Source organism: Branchiostoma lanceolatum, chromosome 11 (assembly GCF_035083965.1).
Source record: "Branchiostoma lanceolatum isolate klBraLanc5 chromosome 11, klBraLanc5.hap2, whole genome shotgun sequence".
In the NCBI taxonomy this organism is placed as follows: Eukaryota; Metazoa; Chordata; class Leptocardii; order Amphioxiformes; family Branchiostomatidae; genus Branchiostoma; species Branchiostoma lanceolatum.
In genome coordinates this window covers 1,092,008-1,115,928 of record NC_089732.1, presented here as the reverse complement: position 1 = coordinate 1,115,928, position 23,921 = coordinate 1,092,008, and the positions used below count along the sequence as shown (strand labels likewise).

Sequence of the window (23,921 nt, the reverse complement as noted above, 5' to 3'; positions counted from 1 at the left end):
CATTTTCTATTATCTAAGACGCATTTGTTTGCTCCTAAAAATAGCTGTTTCGTTTCTCTCGCCTTACGAAATGACAGCTGATATAATCATAACCGATAACCATGGAGGGGTGATCAACCATATAACATCATAAGTAAACAAACACGCACGCACGCACAAACTCACAAACACACGGAAAGCTAATTGTCAGCGAAAACAGAGACTCCTTGCCAACTCATTGTCTCGTCATGGCGGGAGCAGAAAGAAAGCATCTTCACATTTTCCCGCCCAAATCTCAGTTCCTTACCCGTGACGTCACACTCAGCTCGGCCAATGAGGAGCCGAGATGAGGCTTGTTCGCGGGACGAGATCAGCTGTCAGCAGAATGTCCGTCCCCGTCGACCAATCAGCGCGCCCCGACTTTGGTCTCCGATTGTTTACGGGTCGGGTATAAAAACCCCATCGAGAAGGACTCCATCATTCGGTGGAGACTCAGAATCAAGAAGGACGCCCGAACGGATAGTAGCTCAACAAAAATGGAGCTTAGAACCGTTGTCCTATTCGCCCTAGTGGCAGGAGGCTTCTCAGGTAAGAGAATTTCTTCTTTTCTTTTAGCGATCGTGTATGGTTTTCACGGAGAGCGCTTGTGGGGAGAGAGAGGGGAGCGCGCGGACTCTGTGAGACCTCGGGGAACGTTAACTTCCTGCGCCGAAAACAAAGTTGCTCCCTCCCCGGTAGAAACACCCTAAGACTCCGGTTAAGGAAATCTTGAGTAGCAGTCTACGAAAGGAGATATTTCTTGCCGTGTTTACAGTAGAAGTGCGCCGAACGGTCTTCTCGGCCAGGCCTGTTTTCAATCTGGGTACCCGATACTTCCCGCAGTCAGCTGTTTGTGACAAAGGGCACTTTAATACCTTGGACTCTGACCCAACCACTAGAAGTAATCCGTGCGCACTAGACAGACTCAGAACAATGAAGATTGCGAGGTTTAAGTTCTTGTCTTGTGTGGACCGTTCTAAGACGTTTAAGTGGCAGAAGAAGCGGTATCTTGAGGTGTTATCGCCTGCGTGAGCCGTGCACAAACAATAGGGGATGCGAGGTTGTTTGTCGCGGGGAAAAACTGATGACGAAGCGAAGTTGGGCAGAGCGCCGAGCACCCTCAGCGGGGGAGGGCTTCCTTTTACGGAACAATACTTCTTACATGATCGATCATTAACTCATGCAAAGGAGTTAATCTAAAAACGGTCATGAAAAACAGCGTGTTGCCATTAAAAACCCATAGCCTTTGTTTCTTAGAGTTTTCTGTTCTAGCGCAGCGCCTTTGTGTGACGTGAACCACAAAGCCCGGAGGCAAAAAAACAAGCCGGGCGCTTTTGTCAAAGTTTTGGCAGCGATCTCTTCTGCGTATTCCCTGGACGCAAAAGGCAACAACAGTCCGACCTTAATTGCTACATACACGATGTCGCAATCGGTAGTAAAACCTGCTGATGTGTTGTATCAATTGTGTGGGGGTTTTAGAACAAATAGTGAGTCATTAATGTAACAACTTGTTCCTGTTTTGTTGCAGTGCCGCTATCGTCCGTTACAGACGACCAATGTTCCCGACACTGTACAGGTAAGGTGGATATTACATAACCCTTTCTTTAATATTAAACACACACGAGAAACATTTAAAGCGCAGAAACATCGTCCCTGGCTTGGAGCGTGCGGAATTTTTTCCTCGCTCAGAGTCCGCTTCTGAGATTTTAAAGTGCGGAGCCGCAATGTGTACACACGGTAGCGAGTAAACTCGGGGGGCAAGGTACAGGAGACAACGGGGGTAACTTTTATCTATCTTTTGTGACGTACGCTTTGATTTACTTTGTTAGTAGTCGTGCTGATAGTGGCTGCATGGTGTTAGAACGGTGTATGTCGATAGTTTTTGATTTGGAGGTGATTTTCACACCGTAGGAGGGGATGGTTTATAAAGAATCTCCCCTGGGAAAGGAAAATTGTTTAATTGCGCTCCGCGGATGCATTACGGGAGGTAAACAGGTCCGGACAATGGAGTGAGACACGACAAATTTGGCGAGCAAAGTCCCGGCGGTCCCGTTTTGGGCTACCATCCAAAACCCGTCCGAGCGGAACGAAGTGTCGGGAAGACAATGGGAAGAAGTAGCATCTGGCCGCCCGGCCTTATCTTCGAGTAATCTCCAAGCAGATGGGAGGAGCCGGCTCAGTCTCAGTTTTCACGCGTATTTTTGTAACATTCTATACGCCTTTCTAGTATTGCAATTTTTGAAAGGTTAACTTTTGCATAAGGCATACTAAATGTTCTTAAGACACATACTGATGATGACACGGATCCTTACATTTGCTAGAAGATAAATCTTGAAGTTCATATAAGGCTTTGTCTTGGTTCGAAGTCTTCTGTGTGCTGTATAGTGTATTTGAACGCCTCTCAAGACAGCGGATACAGAAGTAAAGTACCGCATGCCAAATCTGTGCATCTGTTTGTAGATAAGGGCATCTGATAGACACGGGTTATGCATAAGAATCTGTAAGCCTGTCTTGACAATGGCGACTGGCCAGAAAAGTGATGCAATACTTGGGGGGGGGGGGGGTGAATGTCCGGAAATAACACGGGGGAATCCGAGATGGACGGGTTTGCCTAACTCGTTGTTCTAGCCGGCGGACGGTGTTTGTAGGGAACTTGGCTGTGTTTCTTGTCGCCAGACGGATTCCATCTCTGTGTAGATTGTAGGTCCTTGGCTTCTTTTCAAAAGCCTTTCTGTTCGTTTTGTATGTCTCTCAAGCGGTGCATTTTTTTCCTCAATAGGACACTTTCAAATGGGTGAAAAGGCATGGAAAAGATGCCTGAGCCACATTCAAAATTGGAGATATCGTAGATGTCTGATTGAAACCTCCTTGTAATAAAGAATTAAGTCATATGTCTGAATTGATTTGAAAGGACCCGAAATGAGATTTTGGGCTATTTGGCCAATGTCGACCTTTTTTGTGGACAAGGCAAAATTGCTCATTGTTACCTACACAAAGAGGAACTCTGTATTAAACCGAAGCGATCACGGAAAACGGAAAACAAGTCGTGTGTGCAAAATTTGGACAAAGGCATTGTCATCAGCATTAGGCATTATAAATGAGTCCTTGAAGGTTTAGTCCATTTCTCAAGTGCAACTTGGGTGATCGAGTAATCTTGGCTTGTGTTGAGAGTCTGGAAAAATAAACCTAACGTCGCCGTTGTGATTCTGAGGAGGATTTACAGATTTACATAGATTATGTACAGAAGGACGGATTAGAACACGGTAACCTGATAACTTGTTTTCGTCCCCACTTGTCGACGCGCCAAAATCCAGCCACGGATCTGTACGGATATCATATGTCATGGATCGTTTTGCTTGGTTTAACAGCAACAAAGACTTCACGATTATGAAGATATTGAGAGCCCAATGCTAGAAGATGAACACGTCGAGTTCCCAACGCTGCTTCTTGGCTTCGTTTAAATGTCCTTTGTTGTAACAGCTGGGACAACACTTGTTGCGTCATCCTTTGTGGCTGTTTGTGCTGCAGTTCACATAAACACCGCTAAATGTCTCTAAATTTATCCTGTTATTTTTTGGCGGCGCCTCAGGAGCGGAGCATAAAACTGTAATGTACATGGAATACTACGGTCGACTTGAAAATATCATTTAAGTGCATTAGAAGCCCGCATTTTTTGTGGGGGGGGGGGAGAGAAAGAAAGAAACCTTATTTTACAAGTTGCAACAGTTGTTTATTTTGTGTATTCATATTGTTCGTTTGATTGTTGTTTACAGAAAGCAACGTTCTCGACTACAGAATAGGCCGCACCTACAGGTACAGATATGACGCAAAGACGACGACACAGCTGGTCGGAAGCAGTGACGAAACTTCCGGTTTGGAAATCGCAGCCACAGTTGACCTGGAAGTGCTCTCAAAGTGCGAGCTTGTCCTCAGGGTACGTAACGCAATCTCGTTCCTAGTCTAATATATTCCTCTTTTTTTTACACCGATATTGTGATATCTTACTGATCTGACCTTCAGATTTTCCAAAGAATGACATTATCACGTATGGTTGTTTGTCTCAACAGTTAAACGACCTTGACCTAAAAATGATTTTTCTTGAAATCTGTCAACATTTTAAGCAACCATTTACACACTTTTTAAAGAATGACCTTGCCCCAGCTGACCTTGTGTTTCGCCCCCCTCCCACAGCTCAGTGACGTGGATCTGAAGGAAGCATCTCACCAGGCTCTAATGGTGACGTCCTCCAACAAGAGGGAGTTCCAGAGAGCGCTGGAGAGACATCCTCTCCGCTTCTCCTTCCAGGTAAGGAACTTGTTCTCTCAAATATGTTTGGATGTTTCCTCTCTCCCCCTCTCTCTCCCTCTCCCTACCCTTCTTCTCCTACTCTCCCTCCCATCCCCCTCCCCTACCCTCTCTCTCCCTCTTTCTCCGTCCTCCTCCCCTCTTTCTCCTTCCTCCCATTCCTTCCCCTTCTACCTATCCCTCTCTCTCTTTCCCCTCTCTCTACCATTTTTCTCTTCTTTCTCTCTTTCCCTCCCTCCCCAACTTTTTTTGCTTTCCTCTTCATTGAACGTACTAGATTATTAACAAAAATAGTCTTGACAACAAAATTTAAACCAAACAGAAATACATAGACTAAATTCAACGCTCAAGATGCATACAATCGTCTTCTAACAATCCTCCAATGTCCTTTGATAACGTTACGTAGGGAATGATTGATATACAAACCTCCCTGTTGTCCTAGGATGGAATTGTCCCCGAGATCTGTCCGTCTGCCGAAGACGAGCCCTGGGTGGTCAACATCAAGCGTGGTGTGCTGTCCGCGCTGCAAAACTCTTACCTCAGCCAGAGGCGCACAGACATGGAGGAGGTCAGTTACTGCTTGTGTGTTTGTTTACTGTTTATTTGCTTGTTTGTTGTGTGGATGGGTAGTAAACATTAGCAGGTACTGTATCGCAACAGTTAAAGTTTCCTGAAGTATTTTCCAACATACATGGAGGAGGTGTGTGCATGGGTACTGAACATCGGCGGGGTAGAATGTTGTGTCGAAGCACAGTTAACGTTTCTTGTTATATCTTCCAACGCAATCTAAAACACTGCACAGCAAATTTCTTGCCTTAACACCCCAGCATTCCCCAGGAAAAGTGACCCACTTTTTTGGGACACATGGGCCAAGTAGTCGGGCCAGAGTCCAACAGTTTCACAGTAGCTGACGGGCAACTTTTGTATGTGTGGTAGTCTGGTATCCATACCTATATAGTATAATAGCTCTCGAGCCTCCTCTGTCCTCTCCGCAAATAGATTTGCAGAGAGGACAGAAGAATCTCGGGAGCTTTTATACTATATAGGTTTGGATACCAAGCTATGATGTGTGGATTGACAAACTAGTCAACTTTGCGGTTTGCTGGTCAAATATTTTTCATTCAGAAGTTTCTAAGAGTGTCCTTGACCTCACAGTGTGCCTTAGAATCATTTTATTAAATGCGCGGAAAAACTCATAAAAGACTAGTTGCTCCTCTAGAGATTGCGCAATCACAGTAGCAGGTCGAGATTGTCCATCTAGAGCTGCCCTCTCGCTCACATCGGTCGATCAACTGACCACACGGTAGATAGTGTCCTTGACGACAGCACACAAGGTCGGCAAACAAAGATGGCGGACGGCAGAAAAAACGTGTTCGGGCACATTTGTACCAGATGGCCTTTGAGGTTAGCTTATCCAATCAGAAGATTGTTGCCGTGGCAACGGTAGAATCGCATTGTCTTAATGGCCGTGTGCGGGACAGCTAGAAACGTGTTGAGAACTTCTGTCCTAATTAATGAGGGTGACCTTTGTACTAATTAACTAATACAACCTTTGGTACGATTCGATTATAACAAGTTGTTCCGTAACTAATGTAATGTCATAAAGACGGAAAACAACGGGAACTTTGCAGATACTTTTTCCGAGTGTTTTTTGTCACTCTTGATCACCTTCGAAAAGTTTGTAAAACGTTGTTCTTTTGTTAATACCATTTCATTAATTATACAGATGCTGATGCGGATAATCCTAAAGAACCGAATTGCGACAATTTGGCAATTTCTACAGAAATATCCATCCTATTTTTTTATTCTTCTTTCAAATTTTAGATTTGTGCTTTAATTTTCGTCAACATCTGTCATATATAAGCATATTCAATCCCTTTCATTTTTTTTTCAAATTTCATAAAAAGCGTATTTTTTTGGACGACCTGTTGGTTGGTTGTATAATGATGTGTGGACACAACGCGCGAACTTTGGCTGCTGCACAAAGCGTCAGTCATCAAAAACCGACGCCTCGCCGAACAAATACTCACATTATCGATCGTCAGATTTGCTTTTTAAACCCTAAATGCTTTTAATCATCAAAATTGGAACAAATAAGTAAGATATCAATGATTAATGTTTGCTTCCCAAACGTCAGAGTTCGTTGGTCATCGTTTTTCCCTTAGCAACAGAGGAATTTTGGTCAGCAAAAACCGCCACACAGAAGCGCCAACAGGTTTTTATCTGCTAAAAAAACGGACAAAGGTTAAGAAAAGAGACGTTATCTCTTCGCAAAGAGAACGCCGATAAGCGTAAGTAATTATAAAGATGGACCCTTACGGTCCAAGTAAAAATAAGCTTCACAACAACCCTTTTAACGTTTTTCATTAGTCACATATGCTCACATTAGACATACAAAACGAAGAATATGTAGGAAGAGAAATAGTACTATAGTAAAGACGTAACGTATCAACGTCTTGTGCTGTAGAGATTAGCAAACAAATCTGAGATCAGACGGCGCGAGAATCGATTTTGTGTCAGGTGTAAGTGCCACGTGGCCGCTCCCCCGGCCGGGTTAGGGCAGGTGTCGCACGTGGAGCCGCCTCACGTTGCAAGGGGTGGGAACGGCCGGTCGGTCGTGTCCAAGCACACGTGTTGCTTTGCCTCGAAAGTGTCCTTTTGACCGTATTGGTGCGCGTTGTTAAGCTCTAAGGGTACGAGTGTTTTTCGGTTGTCTGAGTAAACGTCTGCGAAAAAGTCTGCTAGAAAAATGCGTTGATAAAAGGAGTGAAAAGGCATGAACAACTTAAAGTTAACTTAACCTCAAATTTGCCGATACAAATGTGTAATTTTGACTCTAAAGCGTCATTTTGGCCGTTTTTTGTGCGCATTTTTGTAAGTTCTAACGGTATGGATGTTCTTGTATGAATAAACGTCTGCGAAAAAGGTCTAACAGAAAAAGACGTTAAAAAAGGAGCAAAAAGGCATGAACAAATTAAAGTAACTGAACCTCAAATCTGCCGAAGAAAACTACAATTTTGAACTGAAGTATTTGGCATCCCAGAGTATGGAAAAGACCATTGACACTCCCGATGTGACAGAACGTATTACTATAGATGTTGTATCGGGCTTTTGACTACAAGTGTGACATATTTCATGATAGTCTAATGATGAGAGGTTAATATTGATATGTGGTAATATGTTACCAACGTGAGACTATTGTCGCGTATCGCTGCCCAACCTCTAAGAATAAATGGCGATCATTTTGTAAAAGTTGGGATCAATTTGCACTAGTATGCCAGTTATATAATCATGTTAGTGAGACCTCAAACGAAGTATAATGTATAATCTACTGACAAACCTAATCTACCGTACGTTTGTGAATATTGGACATCCAGATCACGTGGAAGATGAATAAATTTGAGTCTTAACTGCTGGATAAAGAATCAAAACTCTACAGTAGTACAAAAGATTACACTAACATAGCCTCAACCTTTTCCCTCCCACCCCAGACCGACGTTACCGGCGCCTGCGATGTGCAGTACGAGCCCGTTGACGAGCGCGGCCTGACCACGCAGTACAGGCGCACCCGCACCTTCCAGCGCTGCTCCGACCGCCGCCTCGGCAGCGAGACCGGCATCCAGGCCAACTTCTACCACAAGCAGACCGTAAGTTCCGTAGGATCATATCATGTACATGTAAAAACGTGCAAAAATTCTCACTAGCGAGTCTGACATCCAGGCTAACTTTTACCACAACCAGACAGTACGTTCTGTAGCATTATATCATGCAAAAACGTGTTAAAACCCTCACTAGCTAGACTGGCATCCAGGCTAACTTCTACCAAAAGCTTAAGTTCCATAGTATCATAACATGTAAAAACGTGCTAAAAGTAAAAAAAAAAATGAAATCAGACTTACTGGATTTAGGCTGTCACTCCAACCTTCGTCGATTAGGATGACCCATTACATTCAGCACGTGGCCTTATGGACTCAATGTGACTCTTACTAGTAAAGGGTCAAAGTTGCCAGAAAGTCGGTACCGTCCCCCGTCCTCTCAAAAAGGCCCTGTCGACGAGTAACCGTTTCTTAGACTTTAATTTCGCTAAACGTCTTTCTTACGTGTTTTTTTTTTAAATTCCAGGAGCGTCCCCACATTTTGGACAGCAACCAGGAATGCACCCACACTATCGACAGCAACAGCCTCATCGAGTCTGTGACGTGTACCGAGCGTCATCTGCTGAGGCCCTTCTCTCACGGGCAGAACGGCGCCACCGTGCGCAGCACGCAGAAACTGCAGCTGACCCCGCAGAGGCCACGCACCAAGTCTTCTCTCCGTAAGTGTTCACCTGCATAAAATATGGAGACATATTGTTTGTTCCGTTTGTCTGTGTGCGTGGGTTTGTGCGTGCGTGTCCGGCGAATTATCTTAAGAACCACCGGATGAATTGTGATGGTATTTGGTTTGTGGGTAAGTGTGGTACACCCGACGGTTAAGGTCGATCTTGGGCCTCCTGGTGGCCGACCTTAGTACTGCAGCAGGACTTGTATATTTGGTCTTGGACATGCACGATTCTTTTCTCTTCTATTGTCTTAAACTTTTAGTTATGTCTTTTTCTTTTTTCTTTTTTTTGTGGTTGTGAAATTGGAATAATTAATTTTCTAACATTTTTGTTTCCTTCACAGTGTCTGGTCTGGGCTTCATCCGCTCCGACCTGCGCTTCCAGCACGACTCCGATGACTCCCAGTCCGCCAGCGGGCGCGTGGAGCAGACCCTGCGGGACCTGTGCGCCCAGACCGCCGAGGGCGTGCGCCCCGAGACCCCTGCCCTGTTCAGCCGCCTGGTGTACCAGATGCGCGACATGAACGTGCAGGAGATGCGCTCCGTCATCGCCAGGGCAGAGGGCATCTGCAACAGCGACCCCGAGAAGATGAAGTACGTATGACGTATGACACATGACGTAGGATTTTTGCGCTCACGTGACACTGACGTCATTTTCCGTCAGCCATTATAGTGGAAGATGCATGCAAAGTCACACTGTTAAAAAGAAATTGCTAGGACAGAGGTCATCTGCAATAGCGACCCCGAGAAGATGAAGTACGTATGACGTGGGATTTTTACGCTCATGTGACTTTGACGTCATTTTCCGTCAGCCATGTTGTTGGGTTAAAGAAATGTGTAAAAATCGGCCTAATATACTTGTAAGTCAGAAATCGGCTGAAGTGAAGCCGAGAAGATTAAGTATACATTGTGTTGAGTTTTTTTTGCACACACGTGACTGTGACGTAGGTCAGCGGCCGCCATGTTGGTTGGTTCAAGAAGCCTAGAGTTTCATTTTGTATCAAAAGATTTTGCGTTTTCCAGCAAATTTTCTTGGTCTTTCCTTAGGATGTTCGTCATTGACACTTTGCTGCTAGTTCGTATCTAATTTGAAAAAAAAAATACCATTACGTGAATGCTTTGATGCCGCATTTTCTGACCAAGTTTGTTGTCTGCCCGTCCTCAGGAAGTTCGCCATGGACGCCGTCCCCCTGGTCCATAACGAGGCCTCCGCGCGCCTGGTGAAGGAGTACATCATGAAGGGCGAGGTGACCGGCGAGCAGGCCGACGCCTGGCTGGCCGCTCAGGTCTTCGCCAAGAACCCCACCCCTCAGATGATCGCCGAACTGCAGGTAGGCTGATGCAACGGTTTTTATCACATGCCTCGATTCCCTGATACAGAAATGTAGAAATCTGTGATAAGAACCAAACATGTAACGAGTATTCAACACATGGCAAATTAGAACGCTTTTGATATAGAATTAAAAAATACTGCATATTCTATCTTTTAAACTTACTTCAGAAAGGGATCAGAAATGCCCAGAAGACTGTATCAACCCCCGTCCCATGTCCGTGTTTACTGATGTGTATTTTCCCTCCGTAGCCCTGATCTACAAGTACTGTACTGCCAGGCCGCGAGTAGCCTGTAGCGCCCCGTGTACACGTGTACTTAAATGTATATTTCCCCTCCCCAGCCCCTGTGCGAAGGTCGTGAGGTCCGCCGCTCCGCCTACCTGTCCCTCTCCGCGCTGATCCACAAGTACTGCCAGGCCGAGTAGCCTGTAGAGCCCCCCGTCCCGTGTACATGTGCACTTATGTCTGTTTCCCCTCCCCAGCCCCTGTGCGAAGGTCGCGAGGTCCGCCGCTCCGCCTACCTGTCTCTCTCCGCGCTGATCCACAAGTACTGCCAGGCCGAGTAGCCTGTAGCGCCCCCCGTCCCGTGTACATGTGCACTTATGTCTGTTTCCCCTCCCCAGCCCCTGTGCGAAGGTCGCGAGGTCCGCCGCTCCGCCTACCTGTCTCTCTCCGCGCTGATCCACAAGTACTGCCAGGCCGAGTAGCCTGTAGCGTCCCCCGTCCCGTATACATGTGTACTTATCATATTTCTCATCCCCAGCCCCTGTGCGAAGGTCGCGAGGTCCGCCGGTCTGCCTACCTGTCTCTCTCCGCGCTGATCCACAAGTACTGCCAGGCCTAGTAGCCTATAGAGCCCCCCGTCCCGTAACTAACTATATGTTTCCTCTCCCCAGCCCCTGTGTGAAGGCCGTGAGGTCCGCCGCTCCGCCTACCTGTCTCTCTCCGCGCTGATCCACAAGTACTGCCAGGCCGAGTCCGACTGCGCCCAGCGCCCCGAGATCAGGAACGCGCTGGCCGTCTTCGAGAGGAACCTGGGAGAGCGGTGCCACTCATTCTCCGACAAGGAGGAAGAGAAGGTACGAGTGTAGGAATGAATGAGTGAGTGAGTGAGTGAGTGAGTGAGTGAGCGAGTTTGAGTGAGTGTGAGTGAGTGAGTGTGAGTGAGTGAGTGAGTAGATGAGTGAGTGAGTGAGTAAGTGAATGACTGAGTGAGTAGAGGAATGGAGGAATGATGGAATAAACGAGTAAGTGACCGAATGGATGAATGAAAATATTTGTGCTTTTCATTGAATAAAGTTAACGACAGCCAGGAGAAATCCAACATTTTTCGGATTAGAACTAACAATCACTGTGTAACTCTGTTCACAAATAAGCAAAAGCCAAACAAATGCACACTGACAGAAACTATGTACATCCCAAGCGAGGGCCAAGTTAGTGTAAGCATTGAGGTTTAATTAAGAAAATAATGTTTAAACCTCCTTGGTGTAAGACCACACGATCAGTATCAGCATTTCTTTCACGTCTGTTCCATGACTGACTGTCCCCGTGCCCGCAGGTGATGATGTCCCTGAAGGCGATCGGTAACGCGGGGCAGGCCGTGTCCGCCGCCCCCACGCTGTCCCAGTGCGTCCTGACCGACGCCAACCCCACCCCCGTCCGCCGCGCCGCCATGGAGGCCTTCCGCCGCCTGCCCTGCACCGTCAGCGTGAGTAACTGATCTAAGATTCTTATATCCGGATACCCCTTTTCTCCGTGAGGGGCCCATCGTTCAAAAGATCTATGGGCAGAGATGTGTACATCGCCGAGGCAATTTTTGTTTACTTAATGATAGCTCTTGCTACCGTGACAATGACAACATTGTACTCAATTTCTCACATCTTCTCTTCTACAAGCAAAGCCTTACCTACACCTTCAATGATAGGGAGAATAGTATTGTCTTATACAACAGCGATGACGTCTTACTGACTTTCTTTAACCGTTCCTTACACAGCGCACCGCTCTGACCAACACCTTCATGAACAAGGAGGAGGACAGCGAGGTCCGCATCGCCGCCTACATCCAGGCCGCGCTCTGCCCGTCCCACGACTTCTTCCAGATCGTCAAGCGCGCCATGGACTCCGAGGAGTCTTCTCAGGGTAAGACACTGTCTTTCTTAAGCTTCTGACCATCTGATATGTAGTTATGTCCATGAAAAATGGAGCTGCATTTATTTCGCTGTTTGTTTGTGTGCGTGCGTGACCGGTAGAATATCTTAAGAACCCCCAGATGTATTGCGATGATATTTGCTACTTGGGTAGGTGTAGTGAACATGACAGTCAACGGACCAACCTTGATACTGCAGCAGGACTTCTGTTTTTTGTGTCTTTGGTCCTAGACGTGCTATGGTCTTCATCTGAATAGAACGAGCTCCAAACAACAACAACTAAGATTGTTTAAGACGTCGATTCTTGTACATCAGACTAGAGTAAAGTTGGCATTCCGTGCACACTGATTGCGGCATCCATCATTGAGAAACAACTCAACCCAAACTCATCTTTCCCCCATCACAGTTGGTTCCTTCGTGTGGTCCCACCTGCAGCAGATCCTGAAGCGTCACGACGAGTTCTACAACACCGTTTATTGTCGCACGGTGGCGCTGCGGCACGGTGGTCCCAAACCTGACTAACGTTATCTTCTCTGTCCCGTTCCAGTTGGCTCCTACGTGTGGTCCCACCTTCAGCAGATGCAGAAGCGTCACGACGAGTGGCGCAACACCGTGTCCTGTCGCACGGTGGCGCTGCGGCACGGTGGTCCCAAACCTGACTAACGTTATCTTCTCTGTCCCACAGTTGGTTCCTACGTGTGGTCCCACCTGCAGCAGCTCCAGAAGCGCCACGACGAGTTCCACAACACCGTGTCCGACATCCTGCGCAACTCCGAGCTGGAGAAGAAGTTCACCGGAGACAAGAGGAAGTTCTCCTCCGCATGGGAGGGATCCGTCTTCTCCGGTGAGCAAATCCTTACGTCTTTATTTGATAGTTAAGTTTTTTTTCTTCAATAGTACAGAGAGATAGGCTAAGCGTTATATTTGTAACGTCAGATTAATTCGTTTGCAGACATGCGGCTACAGCTACTCGTAGGGACAAAGCCTTTAATGTTATGGACTAAGTGTTAGTGTTAATGTTATCTCATGTTAACTATCCTATTTTTCACTGACCGTTCGAACATGGGCGGCGATGCCCAGGCTTACATGGGTTAGGATTACTGTTGCTGTTACAGTTATCTTATGTGAGCTATCCTGTTAATTTCACAGACCGTTGGAACATGGGCGGCGATGCCCAGGGTTAGGGTTAGCGTTACTGTAGTACCATGGTGTCGATCCCCTGTTGTTTTGTCCCCAGACCGCTGGAACATGGGCGGCGAGGCCCAGGCTGACCTGATCTTCTCCGACACGTCCTTCGTGCCCCGCAGCGCCCGCCTGAACCTCACCGCCATGGTGTTCGGCGCAGAGTTTAACATGCTGGAGGTCAGCTCACGTTTCCTTACTGCCAACTCAGTTGTTCTGTTAAAGCATGAACGTTAGAATTTTCGTCTTTACACAAGCTCCACTTTCATGACTTTTATTAACTCAGTAGTTCGGTAGAATCAGTTGACACAATTATTACGAATCCTGTCAATAGCGACCACCTGTCTATACCAGATACAGTCAAACCTGCCTAGGCGACCACCTTTTCAACGCGACCACCTGGCCATGGCGACCGCTTTTTCTCGGTCCCGAAAATTTTCCCCATAGGCACAAGCATTAAGCTGCCTGCCCAAGGCGACCACCCGTCCAACGCGACCGCGACCGCCACGAATTGGGACCGCACAGAGCACAATCCCTGCCCATGGCGGCCGCCTAATTTTTAAGCGTGTGATGACATCAGATCATTTTGCTGTCGGATTTCACGGAAATGTTTTCAAGACTGTAAAGGACAAAAATAAGGACAAGAATATATGAAATAGCAATGTTATAGCATCGATTCCTCCATGAAGTGTTAAATAAAACGTTCCCCCTATCAACATTGTAAAGACAAATGTTTGTGATGTTGTTGTGCCTATCGTAATCTTTTAGTTTAACGCAAACTCAGTTCCGTTTAAACTCAATTTTCAAAACGAATACGTAGTGCATGGCGTCAAAAAGTCAGATTTCACAGAAATTACTATCTATTTCTTGTATTTTCAACAAAAATGTGTCTGTGTCTTGCTAAATTCCGCCGAAAAATGACTTCGCGGTGGGCAAAACATCGGGAGAGAAATGTTGTTCCTTGGTCCCGACGCCATCTTGGATTTGGGGCGGCCCGGATTTGGCGTACCGCTAACTTTTCTAAAACACGATGCTTTTGTGTATGAACATTTACGAATACTCTAGTTATTGGTGAAAATTAAGATTCTTATTTTCTTTTTATTCCCATGAATCTCACAAACTTTTATTGGACGCTGTGCGTTCTGCTGCACTGACTTACCTTTCGATGCGGTCGCACAGAGCTTGGCGGCGCGGCGCGACGAAATCACACCGTTCCGTTTTCATCTTTAGTTGTCAGATCGAAAACTTTTTGACCTTTTCATCCAGCGCTCGGCGCCCTAAAAAAGGCTGGGACCAGCAGGCGTTTTCTAGGGATCTGTCTTAGTCCTTAAAACTTCGATGATGTGCGTGTGTGTGTGTACTATTTAATGTAACATGTGAATGCGGGAGGGCGCTGCGAGATCATCGAGGCAACCATTGTTTTGTAGTAAAAATTATGACGAAAATTTGTACACGATGTAGCGGTATACAATTATTACATCGATAACGGAAAATGCAATTTTTTTAGGGTCTTTCTGTCAATCAGAATTGAACCTGGTGGGGGTCATGCTGTCTAAATTCACATAACTGTCCAATTCCATTTACGTACTGTATTTGAAAACCTCGACCTGGAAACATGTGAGTGGAATCCTCTTCATGGCGACCACCTGTCCATCGCGACCGTTTTTGCTCGGTCCGCCGGGTGGTCGCCTTGGGCAGGTTTGCCTGTATTAGATCGGTCCCCTGAGTGGTCGTCTTGGACAGTTTCGGCTGTACTGGTATTTGTCCAAACAAGACAACAAGATTGCTCACAACTGAATCGAACATTTTGTACGGTTACTTAAAGAAAGATGTTAATAACAGCTTAGCGACTGGTACGGTTGCTAAGCGACGTTAATGATCTGAGCCCCAGCAAACAAGGATGGCCTGCTGTGATGAGTCAAAATTGTAACAGGAAGAGATGGGCAGTTAAGACTGGAGCTTTCCAAGTAACTCAAGGGCAAGTTGAGAAAGAACGGTCAGGAGATGACTCAGAGAATGGTCATCTCAGGGGAGGGATGCCCCCTGATGAGGGGAGGAGACTATTTAGCTGCATAGCAGAGGGTAGCTCACCACTCCAGTCAGATCAAGCCAGCAGTAGGGTAGAATGTTCAGAGAAAGTCTACTAATAGTGCTATGCTGCAGGGTTCAGCAAGATGTTAAAGGTGTTTATTCCTTACCTCGCCACACAGATGGGGGGCCGTATCGAGGGCCTGAGCTACCTGGTCGAGTCTTTCTTCGGCCACCAAGGCTACTTCCCCGAGAACAACGTCTTGCACCTGCTGAAGACCAAGGAGAAGCGCTCCGTCCTGAAGGAGAACAAGCTGGAGGAGGTCCACCGCAAGGTATGTGTCTTAAGATTATGGCCAGTAATCTTCGAAGACATTACACAAGCTAAGACTGAAAGAGCAAAAGACATTATAATCGTACATCACCATCAATTGCTTAGTAGCATCGTATTTTGCAACTTTCCTGGATGGAAGAATGACGTGGAATGTATCTCTCTATCACGAAAATAATCCTAATGTTGTCTTTACGTGGCTAATGCTGCTATGTGGTTGCAAGCATGGTCTCTTGTGGAAATGACCAGGGAATTTTTCACTTAGCATTTGATGCCAAATTTTATACCAAGAAGGGTGACAGAAACGAGGGAGACCACAACTGCTAGACGTAAGATTTAAGTTTAGACCTGAACATGAAACATCATCCCTCTCTCTTCTTAGTTTAACACCAAGACTAAGAAGAATGACAAAAACGTGGGGCACTTATATGTGTAATTTAAGACTGGATCATCACAATCTTTCCTCCCCCTTTTACAGTTAAACGCTAAGCAGGAGCACATGTTTAATGCCAAGTAGTAAGAACTGTAGAATGGGCAGATATGTGGAGGTCCATAAGACCAAGAAGGATGAAAAACAAGGGGACCTACCCGTAGGGCACTTAAGATGTAATTCAAGATTGGATCATGACACAATCTTCCCCCTCCCCAGTTTAACGCTAAGCAGGAGAACCAGCCCGAGGGCTCGTACTACGTGCGCATGTACGGGGACGAGATGATGTACGGAGACTTCAAGGGTCTGGACATCCAGGCGCAGAAGCAGGGCTGGAACGTCATGGAGATGATGATGAAGCTGGCCAAGCAGCAGGACTATGAGGTCAGCATCTGTCTCTCTCTCACATTCAGTTGGTTTCCGTCTATAACTTAGTAACGTACATAGCTGCTTGTGGGTTCAGGGTAATGATACATCAAAGAATCATCAGATTGTGGATGTCTTCATTGATGCAGTTGTAGCTTATAGATGTGCCGATTCCCTGCTTATTCTTGGAACGGTGTATCGTAGGGTACTTAAACACATTTAAAGCAAAACTGACTTTGAGTAAGGAAAACTTAAAAAAATCTTTAAGCCAGAAGGGGAGAATCGTTCTATAGCTACGAGAACATACGAACATATGTGTATTTTGCTACGTTTTGCCATGTGTATACAATGTTGCAACCCTGTGTAACCTTATCCTTGGTTTGTTGTGTTTCGCGCAGGTGACCAAGAGCACGATGTTCCTGGACTCCACCCACACCATCCCCACCAGCACCGGTCTGCCTCTGCGGCTGGCCATCAACGGAACCGCCACCACCCACGTCAAGGTGTCCGGCAAGATGGACGTGCGCAACATGGGCTTCAGCCCGCGCAGCATGCACATCGAGGGACAGGTCATGCCCAGGTAAGGCGTTATGGAATATGATTTCAAAGGTGATATATACATTGTTGTGCCCATGGATAGAAAGGTAAGGTCGTGCCCACGTACTGATAAAGGTTAGCTACTGAGCCGTCACATTCAATATTTCCTTTGCGACTTAATTTACCAAATGCGGCACCTTTGTCCTTGCTAAAGAAAGTGAAAGAAAGAATTTCAAAGTGGTTTCTCCATTTTTACGACGTTTTCTTCGTTTTCACGATGTTTTCTCATTTTTCACGACTTTTTCTCAGTTTTCATGACGTTTTCTCAGTTTTCACGGTGTTTTCTCAGTTTTCACGACGTTTTCTTAGTTTTCACGACGTTTCCTCAGTTTTCACGACATTTTCTCAGTTTCACGATGTTGTCTCGGTTTTCACCATACTTTGTTTAATTTTCATGATGTTTCATCATCAGTTTTCACCATGTTTTCTCAGTTTTCACGACGTTTCCTCAGTTTTCACGATGTTTTCTCAGTTTTAACGATGTTTTCTTAGTTTCCACGGCGTTTCCTCACTTTCATGATGTTTTCCACCCGCAGCGCTGCCGTGGAGATCTCCAGTGAAATGGGGATCGACGCGCACGTGGCCCGCTGCGGGATGAAGATGACCACCACCCTCCACTCCTCCACCTTCGCCGACGGCAAGATCATCCTCAAGAAGGGCAGCGACCTGGAGGTCAAGCTCAACATGCCACGTGACAAGATGGAGATCGTCAACGTCCAGTAAGTCGCGTGATACTTCCACAAAGGTTTCATCAAAAAAGAAGAAAGAATGTGACGTTTTATGACTGCCGATGTCATTGTTGATTGTCGCCGGTGCAGAACATTCACGATATTCACGATATTCTGTTGATTTTGTTATTCATATTATGTCCAGATAGACGCATTCAGTTAACAGAAAACGAAGTACGACCCCTGTATTGTCTAGAAATTAGATTATTTTTTTATCCACAAAGAAATCTATTAAACGCCATGACCTAGGACGACGAGATGTTCTCAAGTATCAGTACTAAGTCTTCCAAGAATCCAGTGCTATTGATATATAAACTTAAGCAGAGGTTATCAGTTCAAAATACAGAAAGATAACCCTGATATCCCCCCCCCCGGCAGGTCCAAGCTGTTCCTGATTAACCAGGACCAGGAGCGCGAGGTGCGCGGCGTCGAGGCCGACCGTGTGGACGAGAGCGCCTGCACCGGCACCTGGGGCATCGAGACCTTCGGCCTGCAGATGTGCGGGGAGGTCCAGTACCCCAACCCAAGGTAAACCTGCCTCTCACAGTCTGTATCTACATGTATATCCAGTACCCCAACCCCAGGTACACTCTTCTCCACAGTCTATAGATGTAACGTACACATCCATATCTATGTCCAGTACCCAAACCCCAGGTACAAGTACCTCTATCATCATCTCTAGCATTATTTCCCATCGCACACGTGCGATACCCCAACCCCAGGTAAACCTGTCTCTATCTATGCCCAGTACCCCAACCCCAGGTACACGCGTCTCTCTCACAGTCAGTAGATGTGTATGTATCTTCCATATCTATGTCCAGTACCACAACTTAAGGTAGAGGTCCCCCTATCATCAATCTGTAGATGTACCCAGTACTCCAACCCCAGGTAGACGTCATTTCACTGGGCGTCAGTCCACACGAATGCTGTGTTGTGTTCTTGTATCATCTTAATCTGATGACGACCAACTACTAGTACATGTCATACGTTTATCTAATGATTTGTTACATTGATGTAAACACAGCCAGGTCTTGATATTTTGTCTTTCTACACCAGACTCGAGGACGAGACCCCCTACATGCCCCTGACCGGACCCATGAGCGCCTCCATCACCCTGAACAAGGCCGACGCCGGGCTGGACTCCTACGTCATGGAGGCCCGCTACAACATCAAGCCGGTAAGCCATGTAGTCTTTTCACCACACTTATAAGAGTGCCGAGAGTTTCTACCAGACCCCGTTGGTTGCTGGAAAAATAGTAGAAATTGGTCAAGAGAGGGATCAGGCCAGCGACCTTCCACGAACAAATCTGTGCTCGATATGGCCAGCAAGCCTTCTGATAAAGTTTCCCCCATATTTTGGCTGATTTTAACCATTTTTCCAGTCTACCGAGGGGTCTGGTGGAGATTTCACTGATACTAGAATTGCGCCAAAGATTGTAAACGTTCGTAATTTAGCTCAATACAAACTCAATTCTATACAAGTAGTAGGCATGCTGCAAAGAAACTCGACAAGTCAGAGTACACGTCTAATTAATACCGTTTTTTCTCGCGCAGTCTCGCGTGAACGGGAAGAAGGAGAACACCTACTCCATGCACTTCCTGCTGGACACGCCAGGCTCCCGCATCGACCGCAAGATGGAGCTGAACGCCGGGCTGAACATCGCAGGCAAGGCCGTAGAGTTCTCCATGCAGCACCCCAAGAAGACCATCTCCTTCAACGGTTAGAACACTGGCACTTTAGTAGCCTCCGTAGCAGACTCCTTACGGTTGTTTTCTTTTTCAAGTTACCTTTTTTTTATTACAGTTTTTTCTTGTTGCTGGTCGAGCAATTAAAGAAAAAATGTAATACGAAAACGGTAACTTGAAAACAGAAATAGGCATAAGGAGTCTGGAACGGAGGTTAATACTTATCAATAAGCATCTCGATAGAGGGATCTGTCACTTGTATATCAAGGACAGGGGACTGGGTAATGCTCTACCACCTAGGCCTGTATACAGTTGTATAACTGACCCAATAGAAGCAGGGGTTACGAAGGCTGCTCGGGAATATTCCCTGTGCCACTAGCTGCATGTGGATCATGACACATATTCCCTCTATTGTATATATTGTACAGTCGTACAAATCTTTCACAACAAACCCACAGTAACGTTTCTGTCAGCTTTAAAGTTAACTTATATTCCAACCCTTTACAACACGCAGGTAACTACAACGACCAGGCCGAGACCAAGTCTGTGAACCTTGACCTCACCATTGACGAGAAGGACCAGTACACTCTGAAGGGCGAGATGATGGTGGAAGAACTGCAGGGCAACTGGCGCTACATGCCCAGTCTGGAGATTAAGGTGAGTAACAGCCAGACTCTTTGTGATCTGCCGTCTTTATTGTACTGATAGAAGAAATCAGGTGCACGTAATCTTTATGCAGACTGCGTCATGTAGCCATGACCACCAGGAGAGCAGCTCTCTATCAGGTGTTTCCACATACTTGTCCCGTGGTTTAACAAAACAGTCTCGAGAGAAAGGTACAGAAATCCGGTCTGTGTAACATATGTTATACGATACCAATTTGGGTAGATTATTAGTCGTGAAATGCAGCTGCCTTTTGAGGGGACAGAACATTGACCGTCGGTTATGTCACAACACAGCTCGCGTGGTTATACATGTATACAAAACACGCAGTCATTCTTATCCACTGTTCAATGTTCTCGTCGAAAAGAGTAGGGGAATTCAATGCAAAAGAGTAGGGGAATTCAATGCAAAAGAGTAGGGGAATTCAATGCAAACGAGTAGGGGAATTCAATGCAAAAGAGTAGGGGAATTCAATGCAAAAGAGTAGGGGAATTCAATGCAAAAGAGTAGGGGAATTCAAAGCATGTCTTTGTCCAGAAAGCTAAAGCTGTGCCAAACATGCATCTCCGTGCTCCAGGTGCCTCAGATGAAGACCGTCTCCGCTAACGGCGTGGTCGGGTTCGAGCAGGACAGGAAGGCCGAGCTGACCCTGACCCTCCAGGGCATCAAGGCCGAAGACATCGTCTTCGCCACCTCCATGGAGAAGACCCTGAAGGACGACAAGAAGTCTTACTCTATGGACATGCAGGTGAGACCCTTATCTGTAGTCTTCTGTCTTGCATCTTTAAGTCACTGATGGTATCGCCTTAGGAACCAATCTTGTGTAGTAAGACGATTTGATACGCAGCTCTTACTTTTTTGGTAGATTGGCGATTAGCTCCTTCCTTCCTTCCTTCCTTCCTTCCTTCCTTCCTTCCTTCCTTCCTTCCTTCCTTCCTTCCTTCCTTCCTTCCTTCCTTCCTCCCTCCCTCCCTCCCTCCCTCCCTCCCTCCCTCCCTCCCTCCCTCCCTCCCTCCCTCCCTCCCTCCCTCCCTCCCTCCCTCCCTCCCTCCCTCCCTCCCTTCCTTCCTTCCTTCCTTCCTTCCTTCCTTCCTTCCTTCCTTCCTTCCTTCTTCCTTCCTTCCTTCCTTCCTTTTGTCTTCCCTGTAGTTATAGCTGTTCATCCCTAGTGTGAGGAACATTTGTTTCCATTCGCACCTACAAGGCTTCCTTCCTTCCTCTTTCCTTGCTCTGTGACTAGTAATCTCGTATCAATGACGGACATTTGTTTCCTCTCTAACCCACAGATGAAGTACCCCGAGATCATCGACGCCTCCCTGGAGGCTGAGATGCTGGGTAAGGACAAGGTGTGGACCCACGTGCTGAAGGCCGAGTACTCTCTCTTCGACCAGAAGAAGGAAACCATTGAGCTCAACCAGAGGTGGGATACGTCTTGATTATCACCTCTTCACCTTCTCCCCGCTGCCTAACCCTGTAAAGCCGGCGTCACAATTCATGTGAGCGTCGGCCGACTTTGTAGATCGCCCGAAGCTCGCCGAATTTCAAAATCGCCCGAGCGTCGACCGTATTTTCCAATGAAAATTTCGGGCGATGTCCGTCGAACACTAAAAACTAAAAATCCTTCATGAGATGGTACCATCTCTTGGACATGGACGAAGTCAGTATCGACTAACTTGGTAAAAGGCTAATATTTGGATCAACTTTTATTTCTAAATCGCCCGAAGCCCGCGTAATCGGCAGGACGCCGGCCGTACTTCGGCCGAAAATGCCCATTTGAAGCTCGCCAACACGTCGGCCGAGCTGAATTTCTTATTTGTGACGGGGGCTTAATCAGTGCAAGTCTGGTGCCAAGCGGCTGCTTCAGCTGGGAGGAGGTTAATAGTCTCCACCATTCTCGCTGGTTACGGAAAAAATAGTACATATAGGTAAGATGAGTTGAACGATTGACTAGAAGGTGTATCCGGCCACAGAGTTACAGATTTTCTAATCAGCAACAGACGGTGAAGACTTTTTTAAAAGAGCTCGAGTTTACGGAGTACACGGCCAATGGACCACGTCTGTGCACTCTTACACTCACTAGAACATCATCTCTTCTCCCTAGACAAGAAACATCATGCTTGAGACATTTGTGTAATCTGCGTTGAAATCGCTTTGGGCTGAAGACACATTGAAATAGCAGTGCTCTTTCTTTTGTGTTTTCAGGCTGCGTGACCTCCGCACTGAGGACCTCATGAAGTTCGTCGCTACCCACGACTTCAAGTTCTCTTGCTTCCCCGACTTCCAGCACAAGGTACGGTTTCGATAGTTAATCATCCTTTAACGTTTGCAGCTCACTGTCGTAGTTTGGTTGTACAGTGCACATCTTCAAAACTCCCTTTGTTGTAAGCATTGCATTGAGTTCGACATAACTACCCAATATTCTATCTAATGTATTGAAGCGTGGTCCTAACGAAAAATAATGACTGTACATTGGATCACTCGTGTGAATTGACACAATATGCTCACTTGCGGTGGTGACTGATAAAGTGTCAGCAAAGTGAGTCCAATGTGAGTCCCGCTCTATACACCACTCTCTTTATCACTCATTATTTATGTGAGTGGGCCCAGTCGGCTCCCTTGCGGTACACTGAACAGAGTAAGCCTTAGTGATGACGGTCCGCTGTTCGTTACAAATCTCGTGTGTTCTCGCGCAGCTTTCCGTCAACCACGAGAACCACGAGAAGATGGCCAAGTCCAGTATCCAGTTCGACTACGGCAAGGACGCCTTCCGCGACAACAACCTGAAGCGCCTCAGCCTCTCCAGCCTCATCACTGACGGATCCGACAGGTACTTCACTATTCTATTCTATCCTATTCTATTGTAGTCTATTGTACTCTATTGTATTATGTTCTATTGTAGTCTATTGTGTTGTGTTCTATCCTAATCTGTTCTATTCAAGCCTAGCCTTAGCTTAGCCTAAGTCTAGTCTAGTCTAGTCTAGTCTAGTCTAGTCTAGTCTAGCTATAGTCTAGTCTAGTCTAGTCTAGTCTACGTACATTTGGACATGCAGTTGGGTGGGCGAAGGGTTGGCAAAGGTGTACTACTTGTACAAACATTTTGACCTGGAGCACGTTGAGAATCTGACGTTTACAGATTAACTTAACTTGATTTCAATTAACCCTCCTGCAGTTCCAAATACCTATACGATGTTAATCCGACATTGACATTGAGAAATAAAGTTAACTTTGCTCTAATGTAATGAACCTAACTCTCCCCCAGGTCCAAGTACATGTACGATGCGGAGCTGCAGATGGAGCACCCCGAGCAGGGCATCGACGCCGAGATGGCCTTCCACCACCAGCACAGCATGGACCTCATCACCGACCTCAACACCAAACTCACCGTCACCTACGACAAGGTTAGAGCGAGCGGATATTTTTTTCTGAGGATGTAACTTTGTGTGTACAATGTGTTTGGCACTTGTATGTATCTATACGTTTTTCGGAGTTCAGTGGGTTGCTGGAAAAATACTAGAAATCAGTCAAGTAGGTTGAGTAATTTGACAGAGGAGTTTGTCGGTCTTAGACTTACGACTTGCCACCATGAACAACCTTGGGCAGACAAGTCTTAGACAAAATTAGGGGTTATTTGAGGTTATTACTGACGATGATGATGACGGTGATGATGATGATGATGATGATGATGATGGGGAGGAGAGGAAATCTATACTCCTATGACCGGTAGAGATTGGCTAAGACCTCACCTCTGTCTCTGCCCATTTCTACTGTTTTAGTCCACCAAGAGGTCTA

The 23,921-nt window shown here is 46.3% G+C and overlaps 1 protein-coding gene across 3 annotated transcripts in view; it reads left to right on the top strand.

The window, feature by feature from the left end:
* The first annotated feature begins 433 nt into the window (after positions 1–433).
* LOC136445015 (apolipophorins-like) overlaps positions 434–23,921 on the top strand; it is a 44,134-nt gene continuing 20,646 nt past the window's right edge. For 2 of the 3 annotated variants that reach the window (XM_066442847.1, XM_066442846.1), the window contains exons 1-27: positions 434–567; positions 1,547–1,594; positions 3,792–3,952; positions 4,210–4,323; positions 4,766–4,891; positions 7,815–7,970; positions 8,446–8,638; positions 8,988–9,237; positions 9,809–9,974; positions 10,872–11,054; positions 11,534–11,683; positions 11,969–12,113; positions 12,807–12,965; positions 13,359–13,483; positions 15,514–15,666; positions 16,312–16,476; positions 16,857–17,038; positions 17,592–17,774; positions 18,162–18,311; positions 18,840–18,960; positions 19,338–19,503; positions 19,984–20,126; positions 20,710–20,880; positions 21,419–21,552; positions 22,335–22,422; positions 22,826–22,959; positions 23,392–23,530. In XM_066442847.1, coding sequence (XP_066298944.1) covers positions 516–567; positions 1,547–1,594; positions 3,792–3,952; positions 4,210–4,323; positions 4,766–4,891; positions 7,815–7,970; positions 8,446–8,638; positions 8,988–9,237; positions 9,809–9,974; positions 10,872–11,054; positions 11,534–11,683; positions 11,969–12,113; positions 12,807–12,965; positions 13,359–13,483; positions 15,514–15,666; positions 16,312–16,476; positions 16,857–17,038; positions 17,592–17,774; positions 18,162–18,311; positions 18,840–18,960; positions 19,338–19,503; positions 19,984–20,126; positions 20,710–20,880; positions 21,419–21,552; positions 22,335–22,422; positions 22,826–22,959; positions 23,392–23,530 — 3,957 coding nt within the window. In that variant the 5' untranslated portion in view covers positions 434–515. Of the gene's footprint in view, positions 568–1,546; positions 1,595–3,791; positions 3,953–4,209; positions 4,324–4,765; positions 4,892–7,814; positions 7,971–8,445; positions 8,639–8,987; positions 9,238–9,322; positions 9,400–9,808; positions 9,975–10,871; positions 11,055–11,533; positions 11,684–11,968; positions 12,114–12,806; positions 12,966–13,358; positions 13,484–15,513; positions 15,667–16,311; positions 16,477–16,856; positions 17,039–17,591; positions 17,775–18,161; positions 18,312–18,839; positions 18,961–19,337; positions 19,504–19,983; positions 20,127–20,709; positions 20,881–21,418; positions 21,553–22,334; positions 22,423–22,825; positions 22,960–23,391; positions 23,531–23,921 lie in introns of those variants that run through there. The other variant, XM_066442848.1, reaches the window with a different exon arrangement.